General features: G+C 40.9%; 1 protein-coding gene across 1 annotated transcript in view; it reads right to left on the bottom strand.

Moving 5' to 3' along the window:
- Positions 1 to 20,365, bottom strand: part of ABCD2 (ATP binding cassette subfamily D member 2) — a 61,117-nt gene that overhangs the window by 20,849 nt on the left and 19,903 nt on the right. The window contains exons 4-6 of the mRNA XM_040343615.1: positions 17,008 to 17,173; positions 10,615 to 10,709; positions 3,694 to 3,839 (exon numbers count right to left, since the gene is read on the bottom strand). Coding sequence (XP_040199549.1) covers positions 3,694 to 3,839; positions 10,615 to 10,709; positions 17,008 to 17,173 — 407 coding nt within the window. The remainder of the gene's footprint in view (positions 1 to 3,693; positions 3,840 to 10,614; positions 10,710 to 17,007; positions 17,174 to 20,365) is intronic.

Below are 20,365 nucleotides of genomic sequence, written 5' to 3'. Positions count from 1 at the left end.
GCCTTACTGTTTTTACCTCATTTAAAGTCCCAGTCGTTTATCTTATACATATGTTCTCTAGTGTTTTACAGACACATTTCAGGAGATACAGGATGTTTAGTCAATCTTTTGACTGTTACATATTACATAAAATGTATATACAACACTAATATAGCTTTTATTATACGTTTATAGATACCTTTAGGTTTTAACTAGAATAAATTAAATATGCAGAAATCGGGACAGATCATGTGTTTTTAGAGCCTCTGTACTACAAAATAGATTTTTGTAGCAGTGAAACACACATTGATTCATATGGGGAAATGAGGAAGCCTATGATAGCCTAAGCAGCAGTAAGAAGGATTACCCTCTATAGAGGTAATCCTGTTTATAGTCTGTGATTTTCCTGGGAGTGAACGTGCAGTGACTCAGCTTTAGACTCACGTCACATACTGATCTAGTTTTATACTGGCTTCCTTCATTCAAATTCAAGCTGTATTGAAGGACCGTTATTAAGGGCCAGATTCACAAAAGAGATACGACGGCGTATCTACTGATACGCCGTCGTATCTCTGTTTCTAACTATGCGGCTGATTCATAGAATCAGTTACGCATAGCTAGTCCTAAGATCCGACAGGTGTAATGGACTTACACTGTCGGATCTTAGGATGCAGTACCGCGGCCGCCGCTGGGGGCATTTCTCGTCCTAATCCAGCGTCGGGTATGCAAATTAGCACTTACGGAGATCCACGAAGCTTTTTCCCTTTGTTAAGTCGCCGTAAGTGTTAGTTTGCCGTCGCAAAGATAGGGTACCTTTTACAAAGTGTAAAGTTAGTACACCATGTAAAAGTGTACCCTTCTTTTCCGCGTCGCTATCAAAATTTTTTTTTATTTTTTTTTTCCAGCCGCATCTCTTTTTTACCCGTCGCGATTCACAAAACTCGGCGCAATCTCAGTAATAAAATAAGTCTATTTGTATGCAACATAGTTCAGAAGAAAATTATGAAATGTTTCTTTTTTTTATGTTCACTGCCATATAAATGTAACTACAGGCATATTAACAGAATAAAAATTACTTCAACTGCTTTACCAACATTTCGAGATATTAAACTGTGCAAGTGCATAGGTTGAATTGTGCAAATGCTGGTCACGCGGCCATCCATATTAGGTAAAGCTATGGTAGTGAGGCATGGTGGTGGCATCATGCTTTCCAATCAGAGAATGCTTTGCATTCATTTGGAAAAGGCAAAACATTATCTGTATGGCAGCCATGCTGGGCAGGCAAACCCCTTGTGCTCACAATGAAAAAATTCAGCCACTCAGCACAGGCCCCAGAAGCTAATGGAGAATACTGTAGTAGTGGTGCTTACTACAGTGATTTCTAGATTCCATGGGTCATCCCACAGGTATGATATATGCATAGTTACATTGGTCCAAGCTGTAAAAATATCCATACCAGGAATTCTGCTTTAATGTGCATTAGGAACATATTGCAAAATATATATCCACACAGGTAGCACAGACACCTTAATCCAATCTAAATGAAATGTGTCATGTTTTTCCAGAATGACCACATATCAATAGACAAGGCTTAACAACTCTGTCTGTGGGTCTCAGTAGCCCAGGCCAGCACCTTCTTCCAACATGGCACCACTTGAGAAGAGGACTCTTGCTTGGGGTGATCCGAGCGCTAGTACGGTATCCTGCCAGCAGGATAATGGAAGATGCATCACGGCCATAAATACATCTGATTACCATTCTAAGGTGACCACTCTTTGGATGCCAATAACTATGTGCCGCTAAAGAGGGACTCTAATAGCTGTTACAAGAAAAAGAGGTTAGACTGTTTAATAGAGATGAGCCGAACACGCCCCCTGTTCGTTTCACACGAAAACAGAGAAAAAGTTCTGACCCAAACCCCATTAAAGTCTGTATTATAGGACCCAAACTTGGAAAATCAAAAGTCCCAATTTGAAAGGCTTATTTTCAAGTATATGGCCATAAAAAGGGTATGGGGGCAATGTACCAATAAACAAAAAAACTTTTAAAAAAGAGGAGCAGTAATTTTAATGATGCATTTTCAATGATGCCACCAGGTGCCGTTGCCAGGTGGCTCCACCCCTTACCTATATAAGAACTGTCAAAAGACAAGCCAGGCATTCAGCGGTTGACGGCAGAGCATTTTATTTTGGGGGCTCCGGCAGTGGTGTTGTCGTCGTGATTGACGATGGATCTACATGGGGGGGCAGTGTTTTTTTCTTTTTTAATAAAGGAATTGTCAAAAACTGTCTCTGTGTTTTTATAACTTTTTATTGTCATCTCATCTCATTCTTGTTAAAGGGGGCTTCCAGATACAGAAAAACCCCCTGCTTGCAGACCTCCACAACCACAACCCAGGGTTATAGGGATGAGGCCCTTGTCCCCATCAACATGGGGACAAGGTGCTTTGGGAGGGAGCCTCCCCTGCCCCAAAGCACTCATCCATCCCCATGATGAGGGCATGTGGCCTGGTATGATGGTTCAGGAGGGGGGCTCGCTCTCCCCCCTTTCCTGGGTTGCGTGCTCGGATAAGGGTGTGGTATGGATTTTGGGGGGACCCCACGCTGTTTAAAAAAAGAAATAAAATTGGCAGTTTTTTAAAACATTTTTCTATTGCCGGCAACGTTTTTTTTTTTCAGCTGTCAACAGGGAAGCCCATTGACAGCTGATGACTCATCGGTTGTTAAGGATGCCGCAGCCGGCTTCCGGGCCTGCTCCTTAACAACTAGCTATTTTCACTGCGCCCTGATTGGGCAAAGCAATCTGTTTGCAACAGCTAGTACCAACTTGTACCACTGTTTCATCTCAGGTAATCTACACATTGCAAGATATACTTGGAAGATGTCCCTCTAAGATTAATTGTATGCTTTCTCTCAGCATTTCAAATGCTTACCAGAAAGATCACGTGGTTATATAACTAAAACAGGGTCGTTCCACAACTTTCACACCTCCATCCTCTTCTTGGAAAATCAACACCTTCCCTTGACACATTACTTGGTGACTGCATTAAGGTAACTGTTTTATCGGTATGGCTATACATGCCAGAGTATATTCCAGACTCTCATTCGAACTGAAGAAGTTACTTGAATAAGCTATGACACATATTCAGCATTACAGAACAAGTCCAGCTGAATCAGACTAACTATATTTTACATTCTTGCAGAAGAGTATGGCCTCGTACACACGACCGAGGAACTCATCGTAAAAGACACATCGTTTTCCTCGACGAGTTCCTTGTCGGGTTTGTCGAGAATCTTGACAAGCTTTCTTTGTGTATACACTGTCAAGACAAAATCTCATCGTTCTCAAACGCGGTGACGTAAAACACGTACGACGGCACTATAAAGGGGAAGTTTGATTCCACTGGCGCCACCCTTCTGAGCATGTGCGGGTTTCTAACCATACACACAAACGTGTTTCTCGTCGAAAACCAGCCCGACGAGGAACACGACGAGGAAATTGAGACTCCCGACGAGGAAAAAGAGAACTTGTTCTCTTTTTTTCTCATCGAGTTTCACAACAGTTTTCTCGATGAAAAACATACACACGACCGTTTTCCTCGGGGCAAAAAAGCTCTGCCACCAAGTTTCCTGATGGATTCTGTCGAGGAAAACGGCCGTGTGTACGAGGCCTAAGAATGGCACAAAGCAAAAGAGACATTAACCTGCTACATACCTTTGGGGAATGTAAAACATATTTTGTGGAGGTGGCTTGTAAAGGACTCCTTCATAAACTGGCCATAGACCTCCTAAAATTCGGAACAAAGAGCTTTTGCCACAACCATTTGGGCCAGTAATGAGAAGATGCATACCTTCCTTTACCTAGACATTAAAGAAGAAAGTTAATACAGCTAGAGTATTAAAACCAGTTATCAATCATAGAACTACACTACTTTGTAAAAGTTTTAGGCAGGTGTGAAAAAATGCTGTACATTAAGAATGCCTTCAGAAATACAAATGTTAATGATTTATTTTTTTATCAATTTACAAAATTAAAAGTAAATGAACATAAAAAAAATCCTAATAAAATCAATATGTGGTCTGACCACCCTTTGCCTTCAAAACAGCATCATTTCTTCTAGGTACACTTTCACACAGTTTTTGAAGGAACTTGGTAGATAGGTTGTTCCAAACATCTTGTAAAACTAACCACAGATCATTTATGAATGTGGGCTGCCTCATGTCCTTCTGTCTCTTCATGTAATTCCAGACAGACTCCATAATGTTGAGATCAAGGCTCTGTGGGGGCCAAACCATCACTTCCAGGACTCCTTATTCTTCTTTATGTTAAAGATAGCGCCTAATGAAATTGGCTGAATGTTTGGTGTCATTGTCTATTGGGGTCGTTGTCTATATTGGAAAGTCAGGTCCTATATTATTAGGTGTACCAGATTTCTTATCAGTCCAACGTCATATTCAAAAGTTCCACTTTCAGTGGTAATGGACACAGACACCAATGGGTGGGTCCATGTCTCTCCATAAATGCAAGCTAGCTGTAGCATCTTGGTAATGTTTTCCACCTCACAGGACCAAAAGTCCTGTACCAAGGTTACCATGCTCCCTGAGTCCAGTTGAGCCAGGACCTGAACCTGGTTGATAGTCACATTGCACCACCACCACCAGAAATGGGGTGTGCAGTATTGACTTCTTGTGCAAACAGAGAAAGCCTGTGTAAAACCCCATGTTGCATGGGTTACTCTTGCCATGGACAAAGGAGACTACCTGGGACCTATCTACCCTATGGTATTACACTATGAAGCGCAGACAGAGCCATCCCTAACAATTTATGGGGCTACATCAATTTTATTCTCACCTGTGGCGTAAATAACTATAAGCATGATCTGCCCCTCCACCCCACCATAAAACCAAGGTAAACCTCTCTCTTTCAAATCTGATGTTCCCTTTATGCATCTTCCATTCTCAGTGTCTGAGAATAATATATTATATTAGTTATATTATTGCTTGTAAGTAAATAAAAACAAAAAAACAATAACATTTTACAGTTAAAAAACGAGAACAAAACAATGTTACTACAAAGCTGTGCAATATTTAAGGTAGTATACAAATGATTAATTACCACATTTAATTAGAAACAGCTAAATGCAAATTGTATGCAAATACCTTGTAATTATCTCTAATGAAATGTGGTTACTCTGTAATTATGTTCAGAAGACACACTGTTTTTGGAAGCAGAATGTTTCACATTTTTTTCTATATATCAGCATGCAATTAAGCCCCATAAATGCACCATGTCAATATGATGTACCTTACATATATCATTTAAATTAATTACATATTGAATGACTAATGTTCCCTTTATTATCCAAATTTATTCAGTAATTATTTTTATCCAGAAAAAAAAAATGTTTTGTCTGTTGCATTTACAAAGATGACAGAAACTGCTTTAAACCCTTTTCAGGAAGTTTCCTGCTCTCTGTCCCTCCCCCACTCCAATGACTTCAGTGCCCCCGATGCCTCATGGAATATGTAATGTGCATATCCAACCAGGCACCAGGAGCTCTGCATGTCATAAAGCGCTGCGCAAACTGTTGGCGCTATATAAATCCTGTATAATAATAATAATAATAATAATTTACTAAAAGGGGGGAAGACATAGTGATGCATGATCAGGAGGCTGCGTCTGAACCTGGAAGAGCCGGAGGGGAACATGGTGGCGTGAGACCTGAGTGGCAGCTGTAGAGAAGAGGACAACGCTGGACCCGTCAATTTATTTTTTAATATTGCTGTCTTTTATAAAATTAAAGGGGTTCAACTTTTATTCAAAATTTAAATATCCTTTTACGTGAATGCTCTGCTAGCCTGAACGTGTTAGCATGTGTTACCTTATGGAAAACCAAGTTAAATTAGCCAGGGGTGCTTTTGTTAAATTTTACAGTATTACTATATCTACCATTAAAATGCAGGTTTACCAGTCTTTTTTAAAACATACACACTTCTGTAAACTAGTCTCCCCCAATAATATACTGTATATCAACTTTTTACAATATTATAAAGGTATATATAGCTTTTCAAACATCTTGCTTTAGCTATATAATTCATGAATATGGTCCCTTGGATATTCTAATCAGCTAAAAGTTTGTTTCCAAAAAATGAAAGCCTGAAATACCGTATTTATCGGCGTATAACACGCACCCTAACTTTAAGATGGAAGTTTCAGGAAAAAAACTTTCCACAGCCCCCTGCGTATAACACGCAGGCACAGTTTACCCTCTATTTTCAGGGTAAAAAGTGAGTGTTATATGCCAATAAATACAGTACCTCCTCCCACCACTGGTAACTAACAATTGATTGTTCTAACAATGACCAGCCTAAGGCAGTTCATAGGCTGTTCAGCAGGAACTGGCCGAGATTCGAACCATGTATGGGCAGACTGAATGTACAACCAGCCTACCAGGTTTACTTGTGGTTATTTCTAGTGGCTACTATAGCCACTAGCAATAATCACTGTCTTCTCCCGGTGGGGCTTCCCCTGTGCCCCCCCCCCCCCCCCACGCTGGGAGAATACAATGTCTGGGCATGAGGGATTCCCCATCAACACTGTCTGTGTTAATGGGGGAATTGTGCAAGTTTCTTGTCTGCAACCACAGGTTGCAGAAAAGAAATGTGCACTGTCTATGGCCTGCCTTTGTGTTCAGCAGTAAATTGTGAGATACAGAAAGGGGAAGGCCAGGCCTTAAAGCAAAACTCCAGCCCAAATATTTTTTCCATGTCCTTGTTGCTGATCTTCTACATTCACCAATTTTGCCATCCATGTTATTATGAGCTCTGTAGTTCCTCTGTAATAGGCTGCTGAACTCACTGAAAAAACTTTATTGGCTGCTGACATCCTGAAAAAACTTTATTGGCTGCTGACATCCTGTTTGTAAGACCACTGGCTTCTATCCCTCTCCTCAGCTCAGTTCTCTGAAAGGACTGTAGTGGGTGGGGGGTCTCCCAGCCCCCGGTCTGTGCCACCCATTGAGTTGTCCTCCTCCATCCCCCTCCCTGCCTGGTGGTCTGCCCCCCCCCCCCCCCCCCCCCCCCCCCCGAGCCGCACTGCCCCCCGATATGTCCGTACATAGCGGAAATTATTATTAGTAATCAGTAGTATTATTAGTTGTATGACACAGTGGGGATCTCACACTGTATCAGGTATACCATATCAGAACATTATGATTGACAGCACACTGTGCCAATTGGGCACAGTGCGCTGTCAATCATAATCAGGCGGGGGGGGGTTGGTTTAGTGGCGGTGCTCCTAGAATGTATTTAGCAGGCTAATTATAGTTAGAGAGTGAGAAGAGGATATGATGCAATCCCTGTTCTAACATCCTACCTGCTAGAATACAGGCTGCATTTTTTGAATCACAAAACAGACTTCCTGAAAATTCAATCAGTCATTTCTCTTAAACGGTAAGAACTTTCACAAATGTAATAACTATTTAGTGTTGTGTGTGTGTGTGTGTTTTTGGTGCACTAATGGGGGATTTTTTGAAAATCCCGGAGTTCTGCTTTAACTTTATCAGCAAAAGTAGAGTTTGCCAAATCAGAGTACCCTGGGTTTAGGGGTTCTTGGGGAGCTGAAGACAATGAACACTTGAGAGTGCTTAAATTGCATTCTGGCTACTGGTTTACCATGCCGCAGGAAGTAAATAGGAAAAGGTTGTTTTAATGTTTAGTTTGTAATTTCACAGTTTAGTAGTACAACAGAGTGATTTTTTTGTTATTGTTTGTCTTGTCTTATCATCTGTTGGAGCGCTCATACCCACAATGAATTACTTAGCCCAGGGTTTGACAAATTTGCTTGGAATCTAGGAGCCAGCTAAAAAAGTTAGGAGCCAAAAAATGCACCCCGTCCCGCCAAGCTCGCGCGCAGAAGCGAATGCATACGTGAGTAGCGCCCGCATATGCAAACGGTATTCAAACCACACATGTGAGGTATCGTCGCGATCGTTAGAGCGAGAGCAATAATTCTAGCCCTAGACCTTCTCTGTAACTTAAAACATGCAACCTGTAGAATTTTTTAAACGTCGCCTATGGAGATTTTAAAGGGTAAAAGTTTGTCGCCATTCCACGAGCGGACGCAATTTTGAAGCGTGACATGTTGGGTATCAATTTACTCGGTGTAACATTATCTTTCACAATATAAAAAAAATTGGGCTAACTTTACTGTTGTCTTATTTTTTAATTAAAAAAAGTGTATTTTTTTCCCCTAAAAAGTGTGCTTGTACACACGACCCAGTAACTCGTCGGGCGAAACACATCATTTTCCTCGTCGAGTTCCTTGTTAGGCTTGTCGAGGAAGGACAAGCTTGCTTTGCGTACACACAGTCAAGACAAAATCTCCTCGTTCTCAAACGCGGTGACTACAACACATAGGACGGCAGGGGAAGTTCAATTCCACTTGTACAACTCTTGGGGCTGCTTTTGCTAATCTCATGTGTTTGCGTGTTAAGTAAAAGTTTGGTAAGAGACTATTTGCACTTTTTAGTCTGTTACAGCTTTAAAAATGTGTTCTCTCCATTACAAATGCTACTTTTACTTCCGTCTCATACTTTATTATGAGCAAGCGCGGGTTCCTTAGCATACACACGCTCGAGTTTCTCGTCGGAAACCAGCCCGACGAGGAACTCGACGAGCCAATTTGACTCCCATCGAGGAAAAAGAGAACTTGCTCTCTTAGTGGCTCGACAGTTTCTTGGATGAAAAATGTACACACGACCAGTTTCCTCGGCAAAAAAACTCTCCCACCAAGTTTCTTGATGGATTCTGCCGAGAAAACTGGTCGTGTGTACGAGGCCTGAGACCGCTGCGCAAATACCGTGTGACAGAAAGTATTGCAACGACCACCATTTTATTCTCTAGGGTGTTAGAATAAAAAATATATATATAATGTTTTGGGGTTCTAATTAGAGGGAAGGAGATGGCAGTGAAAAAACACATTAGAACTGCTGTTTTTTGCTACTTGTAATGTAACCTGTAATGCCAATGACCACTACAAGATGACCACTCCTAGATTCCTTCTGCAGGCCTCAGCTTCCTTATGTGAAGGCCGCAAGACCGTGGCCTCAACTTCCGGCCGGGCCCGCGCCGGCCGGTAATTGAGGCCGCGGGTTTGCGGCCTTCTGCAGGCCTCAGCTTCCTTCTGTGAAGGCCGCAAAGCCGTGGCCTCAATTACCGGCCGGCCGGTAATTGAGGCCGTGGCTGTGCGGCCTTCTGCTGCCCTAAGCTTCCCCAGGCGCAAGGTCACAATTTCTTGTCACAATTGCGACCTGGCCCCCCGGATTTTGTCGAGGCCTGACTTCGCCCCATACAATCTCTCTATGGTTTATCCTGTAATGTATTTTATACTAGCCATCATTCAGCAAAGTTGCTGCCTAAGTAGACCCCTTTCACACAGGCTTTACGATCAGTTCCGCCAGTCAGGCGGACCTGATCAGATGCTCCATTCACCCATGGGGCAGCAGATGTCAGCAGTGAAAGGTTCGCTGACATTTGCTGCTATACAATCCTAATCCGGTACACCAAATTCAGATGGATGATGACCCTATTTTCCATCCGTCTGGCAGACTAGATTGGATGAAAACGCACAGGTGGTCTGTTTTCATCCGATCTCCCCATAGAGGAGAGTGGGACTCTGACAGGTCTGTCTCAGCACAGTGAGAAGAGATGGACTTGTCATCCGCCTGCTCAGCAGGGATTAGTGGATCGATTCCCCGCTGAGCAAAGTAGAGTCCGTCAAACGGACAAGCCCGTGTAAAAAGAGCCTTACTATGGGACACAATAATAGCCAGAAGTGAAACCATAGCAAGGAAAAGTAAAAATGCAAAGGTCACAATAAAATTACTTTCTGATTAATGTTACAATTTTATCTACAGTATATATGTGTACTAACAAGTACACAGCATTTTTCCTTTGATAGCTTTAGATATATTTGCTCAAAAATAAATGGAAAATAAAACATTAGACAACGTTAGACAACTGATAACTGCTAAAAAATGGGCTGTAGCTACAAACATGTAAAAAATGTAAATAGATATGTGGGCCGTATAGCAAAATCATTACAGGGCCCTCTGGTCATTAACGGTTATAAAGGCTATTCTCTAAGACAAGTTTTGTTCGAACACAAGTGCGTGGGTTTCTACATTGTTGGGTTTATGTGTAAAATTATAAAAATTTTGTACAGAAACATACAGTATATTAACACTAACTTGTTTTAGATAAAATTCTTTACCAGGCTGGATAAATGTAATAATTTAAGAGACAGAGAGCTGTGAGTTTGGCTTCTGGATTTGTACTTGGTCTACATTAACCTTTTCAATTTACGTCTTGTAAAATAATAGTGAGAAGAGGCCTATCCCAAAAATCGACCATCTTGGGTAACACTCCCAACCTCATTAAAAGACTACAAAATCTGACGAATGGGAAGCAACTAGATATCAATTTTGTAATATTCCTTTTGATTACATTTAAATAGGTATCACATTTGGTCACATCCCATTGTTTTTCTCCTTGCTACAGCATCTTCTACATGTATAGTTGCACCCTCATACACATTTAAAATATGCATTTCATAAAAGTTACACACTTTACTCACTTCTATGTTTAACTTAGACACCACAACATCTCCATTTGGTGTAATGATAGGAACATTTTCACAAATTATCCCATGTTCAACGTCAATCACTTTGCCTGTGACAGAAAATAGAACCAAGGAAAAATTACAGATCATATTCTAAAAAACATTCATAGTAGAACACCATAGACTAGCCTTTCTCAAACCTTTAATCATATAAGAACCCTTGAAAAAAGTCTGCGATCTCAGGGAATACACACATCTGGTATAAATAAGTGACACTTTATTATCAATATACCTCGATTCATACAGCATTGATATTTGATATGAAAGAAGTGCAAACATTCAAGATACTCCCAAAATATTTGCAAAATGTGATGAAAAAATCCTCCAACATGTGACAAAATGTCTCCCACACTCCCAGAGCTCAGGTCTCCCAATGATGTTAAGTAACATATATATATATTTTTTTTTTACATGCTTGACTGGTGTGCCTCTGGAACTTTTTTTTTTTAAAAAAAGATGCCTTAGCTAAAGAAAAGGTTGAAAAACACAACTTTAAGCTCTAGGGCAAATTTCCTTGCAACATGCAACTTCCCTTGCAATGTAAACAGTCTATTTGCCTTTAGTAATTCAACCCCATTACCTCTGTTGGAAGGCTGTTTTCAAACATCAACTAGTCCTTTGGTAAAATATTACCTCATAAGGTTAGTTCCAAGCTTTTTACTTGTTAGGTTGAAACAATGTCACTGTGTTCTTGATCATAGCTTCATACTGTATATGCTTCCCTCCTGTTTGATTCAGTGCTGTGCCTGTCTGCAGCAGCGCTGGTCTATGTTCCTCTCCTCACAGGACACAGGGGCAGCAGCCGGAGCCAATGGCTCTTGCTGCTGTCATTTAAATCCTGCAAGAAGTGAGAGGGTGTAGGGCCAAGCCATGCTGACTGTGTCTATGGACACACACAACTCAGCTCACGCCCAGCGAGCCTGCAGGTGTGCCCCAGAGAAAACGGCTTGTTATAGGAGCATAACACAGAAGAGGAGGAGCCAAGAGTGCTGGCAGGAGACCCCAGAGAAGGTGGTTCAGGGCAGCAATACCATAGCACAGAGCAGGTGAGTGTAACATGTTTATCATTTTTATTTAAAATAAATGTAACATTTACAACCTTCTTTTCTCAGAACTTCTGGGCTGCAGGGGGTTAATAGCCTTGAGGTCTGGGCTGAGGTGCTGTAAAAAAAGTTCCAGACAGGTATCCACCCCCTCCTACTACACTAAAAACACTTCATTGATTACTTTCACTACCTATAACATGATCTGTGAGTGGAAGTGAGAATTATGTGACTCATCACATTCTTCCCCCATTAACAGATAATGTTACAGGCAGTGAAAGCAATCAAAGAACTTATCTCAGAGGAGGGAGCAGGGAGTGGGTCATCATCAGGAGCATTTTCACAGCAGCTTAACCCAGATCCCATACTATTAACCGTCTGAACACTGGAAATTCAGCCTCAGAAAGAGGATGGGGCCTCTCTGCAGTGAAGATTTTTTTTTAGGATTCAGCTGCTCACATAACGTAGATCATCATTTATTACACAGGTAAGTTGTGTCCCTATAGCTATAGAGCAAAAGAAAAATAGCTAAAATGTAATATATTTTAAGGTTTCAGTCATTTATCCCCTTTCCCTGAAGAATGTACATATTAAGTTCTTGCAGTCTCTCCTGATAGCCATGGCAGCCGGTGGATTTCTTTTTGGGGGGGGGGGGGGGGCAGTAAACAGTATGCCACCGACACCCCCCATCGGTCCGTTGATGGGGCGGTCGGTCGCACTTACCCCATCGTGGCTTCCCTTGTTTGGCGGCAGTCTCTCGTTCCCCTGCTCTCCACGAGTTTCCACGGCGACAGCGTCATCCCTTTGCTCCCTCCTTCTTGGCTCCAATCAGGAGCCTTCTCTTTTCGGGCAATCAGAAAATGGGTCTAACACCCACTTCTGATTGGCCGGATTGAGGATCGGTGTTACAACAGTGAATATTAATTAACACTTGGGTGGGCTCATGGCGCAATGACACCCTATTTTGAACCCTATTAGAGCCTATGGCTTTAATCAGGTGCTTCAAGAAAACACCCCCACCGCTGTAATTAAGGCGACCGGGGGCCTGAAAGGGGGCGGCCGCCTGAATAGGGGGTGGCCGCGGCAGCCATGGATAGATTCATCCTATACATGAATCTAACCATTATTCATATAGGGCAGTGATGGCAAACCTTGGCACCCCAGATGTTTTGAAACTTAATTTCCCATGATACTCATGCACTCAGCAGTGTAGTTGAGCATCATGGCAAATGTAGTTCCAAAACATCTGGGGTGCCAATGTTCGCAATCACTGATATAGGGGGTGGCAAGTATAGAGGGGGCGGCGCCCAGGGCTCCCCTAATGTACAGGCTGCTACTGCCTGATAGGTTTTATCTTTTCAGACCTTTCACCATTTTGTTGCCTGTCTCTGGTCTCATACTATTTTATAAATGTCTTTTTTTAAATGGGTCTCCAAAGCTAGACACCGTGGGGGAGATTTACTAAAACTGGAGAGTGCAAAATCTGGTGCAGTTCTGCATAGAAACCAATCAGCTTCCAGGTTTTATTGTCAAGCTTAATTGACTGAGCTGAAGTTAGAAGCTGGCTGGCTACCATGCACAGCTTCACCAGTATCTGAGTGCTCCAGTTTTAGTGAATCTCCTCCAGTATTTCAAATATGGTATAACTAACAATCTATATAGGGGAAACAAGACTTCCTTCCTCCTGCTGATGACCCCCTCTAATAATTCACAGTAGAATTCTATTCACTTTTTTCACTGCTAGGCCACGCTGTTTGCTCATTTTGCCATCATCTGAAATAAGTACTGTAATTCTTCCCAACATTATACCCCCAATATAGTACTTTTTTTTTAAGTGGATAGAATGCATTCAGAAAAAAACATTCTGGCCCGGATTCAGAAAGGAGTTACGTCGGCGTATCTCCAGATACGCCGTCGTAACTCCGAATGCGGGCCGTCGCATCTCGGCGCCTGATTCATAGAATCAGATACGCCTCAATGTTGCCTAGATACGAGCGGCGTAAGTCCCCTACTCCATCGTATCTTAGGGTGCATATTTACGCTGACCGCTAGGGGCGCTTCCGTAGATTTCTGCATAGAATATGCAAATGAGATATATACGCCGATTCAGAAACGTACGTCCGCCCGGCGCATTGATTTACGTCGTTTACGTAAGGCTTTTTCCGGCGTAAAGTTACCCCTGCTATATGAGGTGTAGCCAATGTTAAGTATGGACGTTGGGCCAGCGTTGAATTTTGCGTTGTTTACGTTGTTTGCGTAAGTCGTCCGTGAATGGGGCTGGGCGTAGGTTACGTTCACGTCGACTAAGCATTGAGCGGGCGTAATTTACTTTGAAAATTCGACGTTATACTGAGCATGCGTGCGCATGCGCCATTCGATAAGAGCGTCATTTACGTGGGGTCACGAAACATTTAAATACAACACGCCCCCTACCAGCCTAGTTTGAATTAGGCGGGCTTACGCCGTGTCAGATACACTACGCCGCCGTAACTTAGAGCGCAAGTTGTTTCTGAATATGGGACCTGCCGCTCTAAGTTACAGCGGCGTAGTGTATCTGAGATATGCTACGCCAGCCTAAAGATAGGCAGATCTTTCTGAATCCGGGCCACTGCCTTTACAACTCCTTCAAAATCTATCCAGCTTGCCACTAACCACCTCATGTATGCATACCGCCGATGTCATTCATTTCAATGAAAGGTCCAAAAACATCTGGCAGCAAATTAATATAATCGTGACAGGTGCACTGACTGGTTGGAAGATGTTTACCTGTGTCCTGCAGTGTAGTTAGTTTATCCTATTAGAGAAATGCTCACTATGGCCAGTGGGGACCTTTCAAGACAGATTGTGATTCAACATTGTATTACTAGGAGACTGTGAGCTATAACTGCGCACATTTGCAGAGATCCTGGTATTCCTTCTTAGAAATAAAGACGCTTGTATTTTTGTTTTTCTTTACCAGATACCAACCATGATGTTTGGTAAGAAGAGGCTGACCTTAAAGGGGTTGTAAAGGTAAACATTTTTTTACCTAAATAGCTTCCTTTACCTTAGTGCAGTCCTCCTTCACTTACCTCATCCTTCCATTTTGCTTTTAAATGTCCTTATTTCTTCTGAGAAATCCTCTTCTTGATCATAAACCAGGATATTTTGTGTTTCACCAAGGTAACATTGATTACAGGTGATTTCCATGCACATTCTATAGTTATTTTAGCCGCTAAAAGAATGAAAACTCTGAGAGTTTGTAGATGTCTGGGGATCTCCTCTGGCAGATCAGTAAACAGCCCTGTTTTGGCTCCTCTAGGTATATTTTGTCCCATCACTGAATAGGACAGGTTGAACATTCTGATACAGAAACATTGGACCTTTGGGTTAAGACCACCAGACATGATTCATGTCTCATTCCTGTCCGCATCCACGAAAGCATAGGGATGAAGTACCAGGGTATAATTTTGCTAGCATTGTAGGAACAAGGTACCAACGTGATAGCACTTAATTGCCTCCACCAATGAGGTGTTGAGTTTGCCCTTGTTCACTAGGGTTGACCATTTCTTCCACACCTCCTCCTCAATTATCTCCCCTAGGTCCGATTCCCATGCCGTTTGATAGGAAGGTCTTTAGTTGCATTTTTATAAGGTAGTCAATCTGCTATTTACCAAACATTCACCCCAGGTGCATGATTGTTAAATGAAAGTGACTGACTGGCCACCAGTGAATGTTTGGTAAAAGTCAAATGTACTGCTTTTTAAATATTCACCTGTGCTGGAAATTTCAAGATGTATTTAATATGTATTGTCATAGTGTCACCCAGTTTTAGTACTGCCACAACCCGCTCTAAACAGAGCTGACTGGGGCAGTCCGAGGCTGGTTGAATCTCGTCTGGTAGTAGAAAATGTCTTGAGGTTGGAGTGTGATGTTTGCGGCGTGGGCTTATGTCCGCCGGCGAGGGGCCCTCTGTGCATTTAGCACCGACGATCGTTGAGGAGGGGATGCGCTCACTCCGCAAGCAAACTAGTGGTTATGGACAGATGTGCGCTCTTATCTGGGTCATGTCTGATCAGCATAGCTTGGGATTCGTAGTGTACGCCTGTAGGTAGCCTCCTTTCCACCTTTAATAAGGGTATAATCTGGATATGCATTATTCTATGGAATGGCGCAGATTAAGGATTCTATCAGCGATTAATATAAGAGCTTGTGATCGTTTCCGGAGGCAGGGGGGGCACTCCCTGCCGGACACGCCCATAAGACTTTAGCCAGCATTGTATTGTATTCATTGTATGTATTTCTATTCATTGTATTGTATTGTGGTGTTGTTGTATTATTTTATTATTGTTATATTACTGTATTGAATCCCTGTTGGGCTTCCGTATATGGGCATCTGCTGGGTGGAGCTGACACCCTGTGAGCTCACTTCCTATGGAGGTGGTCACATTTTGTGACATCACTTCCTACTGGGTCTTTAATAAAACTGCCTGTGAGGGTGTCGGCAAACCAGTGATGACTGGGACGGTGACTTGAGAACAAGCTGGTGTGAGGTCTCTTGACTTGTATGGATGGGCAGAGAATGAATGGTGAGTGAACTTATTTAGCTTAAATATGGGTTATTTCATTAAGACTGAGTATGTGCTTTTTAGCACAGGGCAAAATGGCGGTATGCTGTGCATACAGCCCACTTTGCCAACACAACTGGCGAGCCAGGTAGGAGTAGATTGGGCCCCCTTTGGGCATCGGTTCAGGTGGTGAAGAGTAGTTTTATGTTCCAATGTGTGGGGGGGGGGGGGGCTCTGCTCTACAAAAGAACAAATTTGTCATCTCCACTTTGCCACCACACACCTTATTTTTATTCTTTGTTTAATTAGCATTCGCATGGTATTAGTATTAGAATAGTTTTATTAGCATTAGCAGTTTTTACCAGCCATGTAAGTGAACATTTCTTTTGCATAAAATGAGGTACTCTTTTTTAACTTGAAAACAAATTTGGATATAGCAGCAATTGTTTTTCCTGACCTATCACCACATCAGCAGTTGCTCAGTTCCTGACCTTTAATCAGATCTCATTACAAAATCTGAGCCTGCTTGCAACATTAGCATTGGGAACAGCAAAACAAAGTGTAGGCTTTAAGGACATTTTGTCAACTATGCTCCCTAAACCTTTGTACAGTGAATGAAATTGAATATTTTAATGTGATGAGATTTTAAAACAGTCACATTTGAAGAAACAGTTTACATTACACACTAGAAATAATTTGGTTTAGTAAATATTTCCTCTAGTTTTTACAAAAAATAGTAGCTTAGGAAGAAAAATTACCTTTAATTTCAAGGGGTCCTTCTATGTGAAATCCTGATTTTTCTTGGTTTTTTAGTTGCATCTGTGTTTCTTGAATCACTGATTTCTTGTATATTCCTTTTTTTACTTCATTAAAAACAGAAAACATGTTGTAAACCCTTGCAGTGTATCCTGCTAATTCTGTAACCTATAAAATAAATAAACAATGATAATAACAATTAGAAACAAAGAAACCGCAAACAAAAAAATAGGGGAGAAATTCATTCATTAGGGTTGATTAGGTTTAACCAAGTGTTAAATATGAATAATTTTTTCTTAGAAAAATCCATGTGTAAAGTTGCTGGAAATTATGATTTTTACAGATTGAATAACAAGCATTTGATCTGCACAAAAGCCCTTAACAAAATACACTGAGTTGATTTATTAAAAGTGTAGCGGCTGTTCATTTAAAAATGTAAGTTTATAATAAAATGTTTAGGCGGCTGTGCTCACTTTAACTATCCAATTTTTTTGCAGGGAATTTTTTCAGGATATGATTGGGCATTAAAAGTGAACACTGCTTCACCTTATTCATTACATTTACTTTTCTGAGAGGACAGCCACTACATCTTTAGTAAATCAACTTCAATGCAACAATATTGTTAAAGTGTTTGTGAACCCATGTATATACAGTAGGTGTTTGTGATATTGTGTTTTTTGTTCCGTCTGCTCACAATCCTACCTGAATCTTCCTTTACTAAAAATTAGCTACTAGTCATTTCCTCCTTTTATTAACTCTGTTAGAAAAGTGACACTTTTCTATTGTCCTAATTTACTAAAGGTTTGCACTTCTTATCTTATTTTTTTTATTTGCACCCAGCTTCACTAACATTTTATTGCTCAGGTGCATTATTTCAAAATACAAACTGGTTGCTGATGATTTTATGCTAAGCGAACGCCCATAATGTATGTTTTGTGGCTGGTTCATGTATTACTATGGCTATATTTAACCCCCCTGGCGGTGTTCCCGAGTCTGACTCGGGGGTTACATTTTTTTGCTGCGATCGGTAACCCCCGAGTCAGACTCAGGCTCGCCTCGCTGAATCCACAGGCAGTGTTTACTTACCTTGTCCCTGGATCCAGCGATGCCACCGCGCTGTGTGAGTGAGCAGGTCCTCGCTCGATTCACACAGTGCCTCTGTGTGCCGCCGATCTCTGTTCCCTGCGATGTTACGACGCACTGGGGCGGAGAACGGCGCCAAATTCAAAAAGGTAAACAAACACCTTACATACAGTATACTGTAATCTTATAGATTACAGTACTGTATGTAAAAAATACACACCCCCTTTGTCCCTAGTGGTCTGCCCAGTGCCCTACATGTTCTTTTATATAATAAAAACTGTTCTTTCTGCCTGCAAACTGTAGATTGTCCATAGCAACCAAAAGTGTCCCTTTATGTCAAAAATGGTTTTAGATCAGCTAGAAAACAGTGATAATAAATTATAATCACTTGCAGAATTGTGCGATAGCGATTTGTGGGGAAATTCGTCATAAAAAAAAAAAGTAATGACAGCCACAATTCTGCAACTGAGCAAACTTCAGTGATTTTGAGTTGATTACATTATTGAATAATTTTTATTATAATTATATTATTATTTGTTATAATTATTTATAATTATTCCCTATATTATAATTTATGATTTTGTTTTTTAAAAAATGTCATACCCGGTATGCCTACTAGACTCTTGTTTGGTCAGATTTAAGTGAGTTATTCCTAAAAATTACAGGCCTACAGTATAAAATGCCAAATTTCCTTGCAAATAATAGTACCGCTTTCAGCACCTAAAATCTGAAATAATCATACCGCTAGGGAGGTTAACAGCCTTCCGCCCTGGCCAATCATAATATGACGGCTGATCCGGAGCCATGATATTCTGGGAGGGCATCATATGCTCTGGCACGATCTGTCACCCATTGTGTCCACCGGACACAGCAGATGAAAGATAACTGTACCGGCCTGCTGCCGGTACCATGTGATGCTGTGGCCAATCACAGCAGATCACATGACAAGTGTACACAATGAAAGGCTTTGATTCATGCCTTTTATTGCATACTATTGTAATGAGGTCTGTGACTGGTCACAGTCATCACATGGTACAGACAGGGTCAATCTCAGCCCATTAGTACCATGTGATTAGCTGTGGCCAATCACAGCTAATCACAAAAATAAACACTGAATGAATAGTTTCCATTCAGAAAAAAAATGGTGGCTAATAACTGTTAAATTGACAGTTCTCAGCAATCATAGTGTGTAAAAACTGTATTGCTCTTGTCACTGTCACCTGTCAGTGTCCCTGATCACTGCCACACCAGTTATATGATGACACTGTACTGCACTGGTGACAGTATGTATGAAAAAATAGCTTTTTACATTTCTTAATTTACCAAAAAATTGTGACAAAAGAATTGCAAATTGAAAAAGCTTTCCGTGCCTCTTAGTAAATACCTTGGACTGCCTCCTTTCCAAAAAGGGGTAATTGGGGGGATATTTGTACTGTTCTGGAATTTTCAGGCCTCAAGAAATGAGATAGGCATTCAGTACATCAGGACTAATCGATTTTCAGATATACAGTATATACCATTTTGTTTGTGGACTGTAAAACTTTCCTACAGACTAAATAATATACACTGATTTGGGTTATTTTCACCAAAAAAATGTGGCAGACCTAATTTTGGCCTAAATTTATGACGAAAGATTTTTTTTGTGTTAGAAAAAAAAAAAAAAAAAATTATATATATATATATATATATATATATATATATATATATATATATATATATATATATATATATATATATATATATATATATATATATATATATATATAATGTTTGGGGGTTCTACGTAATTTTCTATAAAAAAAAAATGTTTTTCACATGTAAACACCAAATCTCAGCAAGAGGATCGGTCCTCAAGTGGTTAATACTGTGCTTGATTTGGTAGGTATTGCAGGGTATACATGCTTCTCATGGCTCCTGACAACTTGTTTAGCTGCATCAATGAAAGACCAGCAATCACCCTCCAGAAACCCCCTCCATTTAATTGCTATACTTTGCATGCTTTCTGGCAGATAAGCACACAGTACTATGTGTAAAGAGGCCAGTTTGCATAGGAACATGTACGACTTTGCATCTTATTGATTCATGCGCAAACTTACATGAATTCATGTGTGAATGTATGCACAAAGTTGACTGAGTTTTCTTTTCATAGGCAAAAATGTTTGCTTTAGTGACTTAGTCTACTTATGTCTTTATATTAAGCTTGTAACTTTTGCTTGCAGATAATGAGACATATAGTAAATTTCTTTTAAATTCTGTATATCTTTTGCAAAGTTCTGT

The sequence above is a fragment of the Rana temporaria genome, chromosome 3, assembly GCF_905171775.1.
Source record: "Rana temporaria chromosome 3, aRanTem1.1, whole genome shotgun sequence".
Classification (NCBI taxonomy): domain Eukaryota; kingdom Metazoa; phylum Chordata; class Amphibia; order Anura; family Ranidae; genus Rana; species Rana temporaria.
The sequence above is the reverse complement of the archived record's forward strand: the minus strand, read 5'-3'. Positions and strand labels throughout refer to the sequence as shown.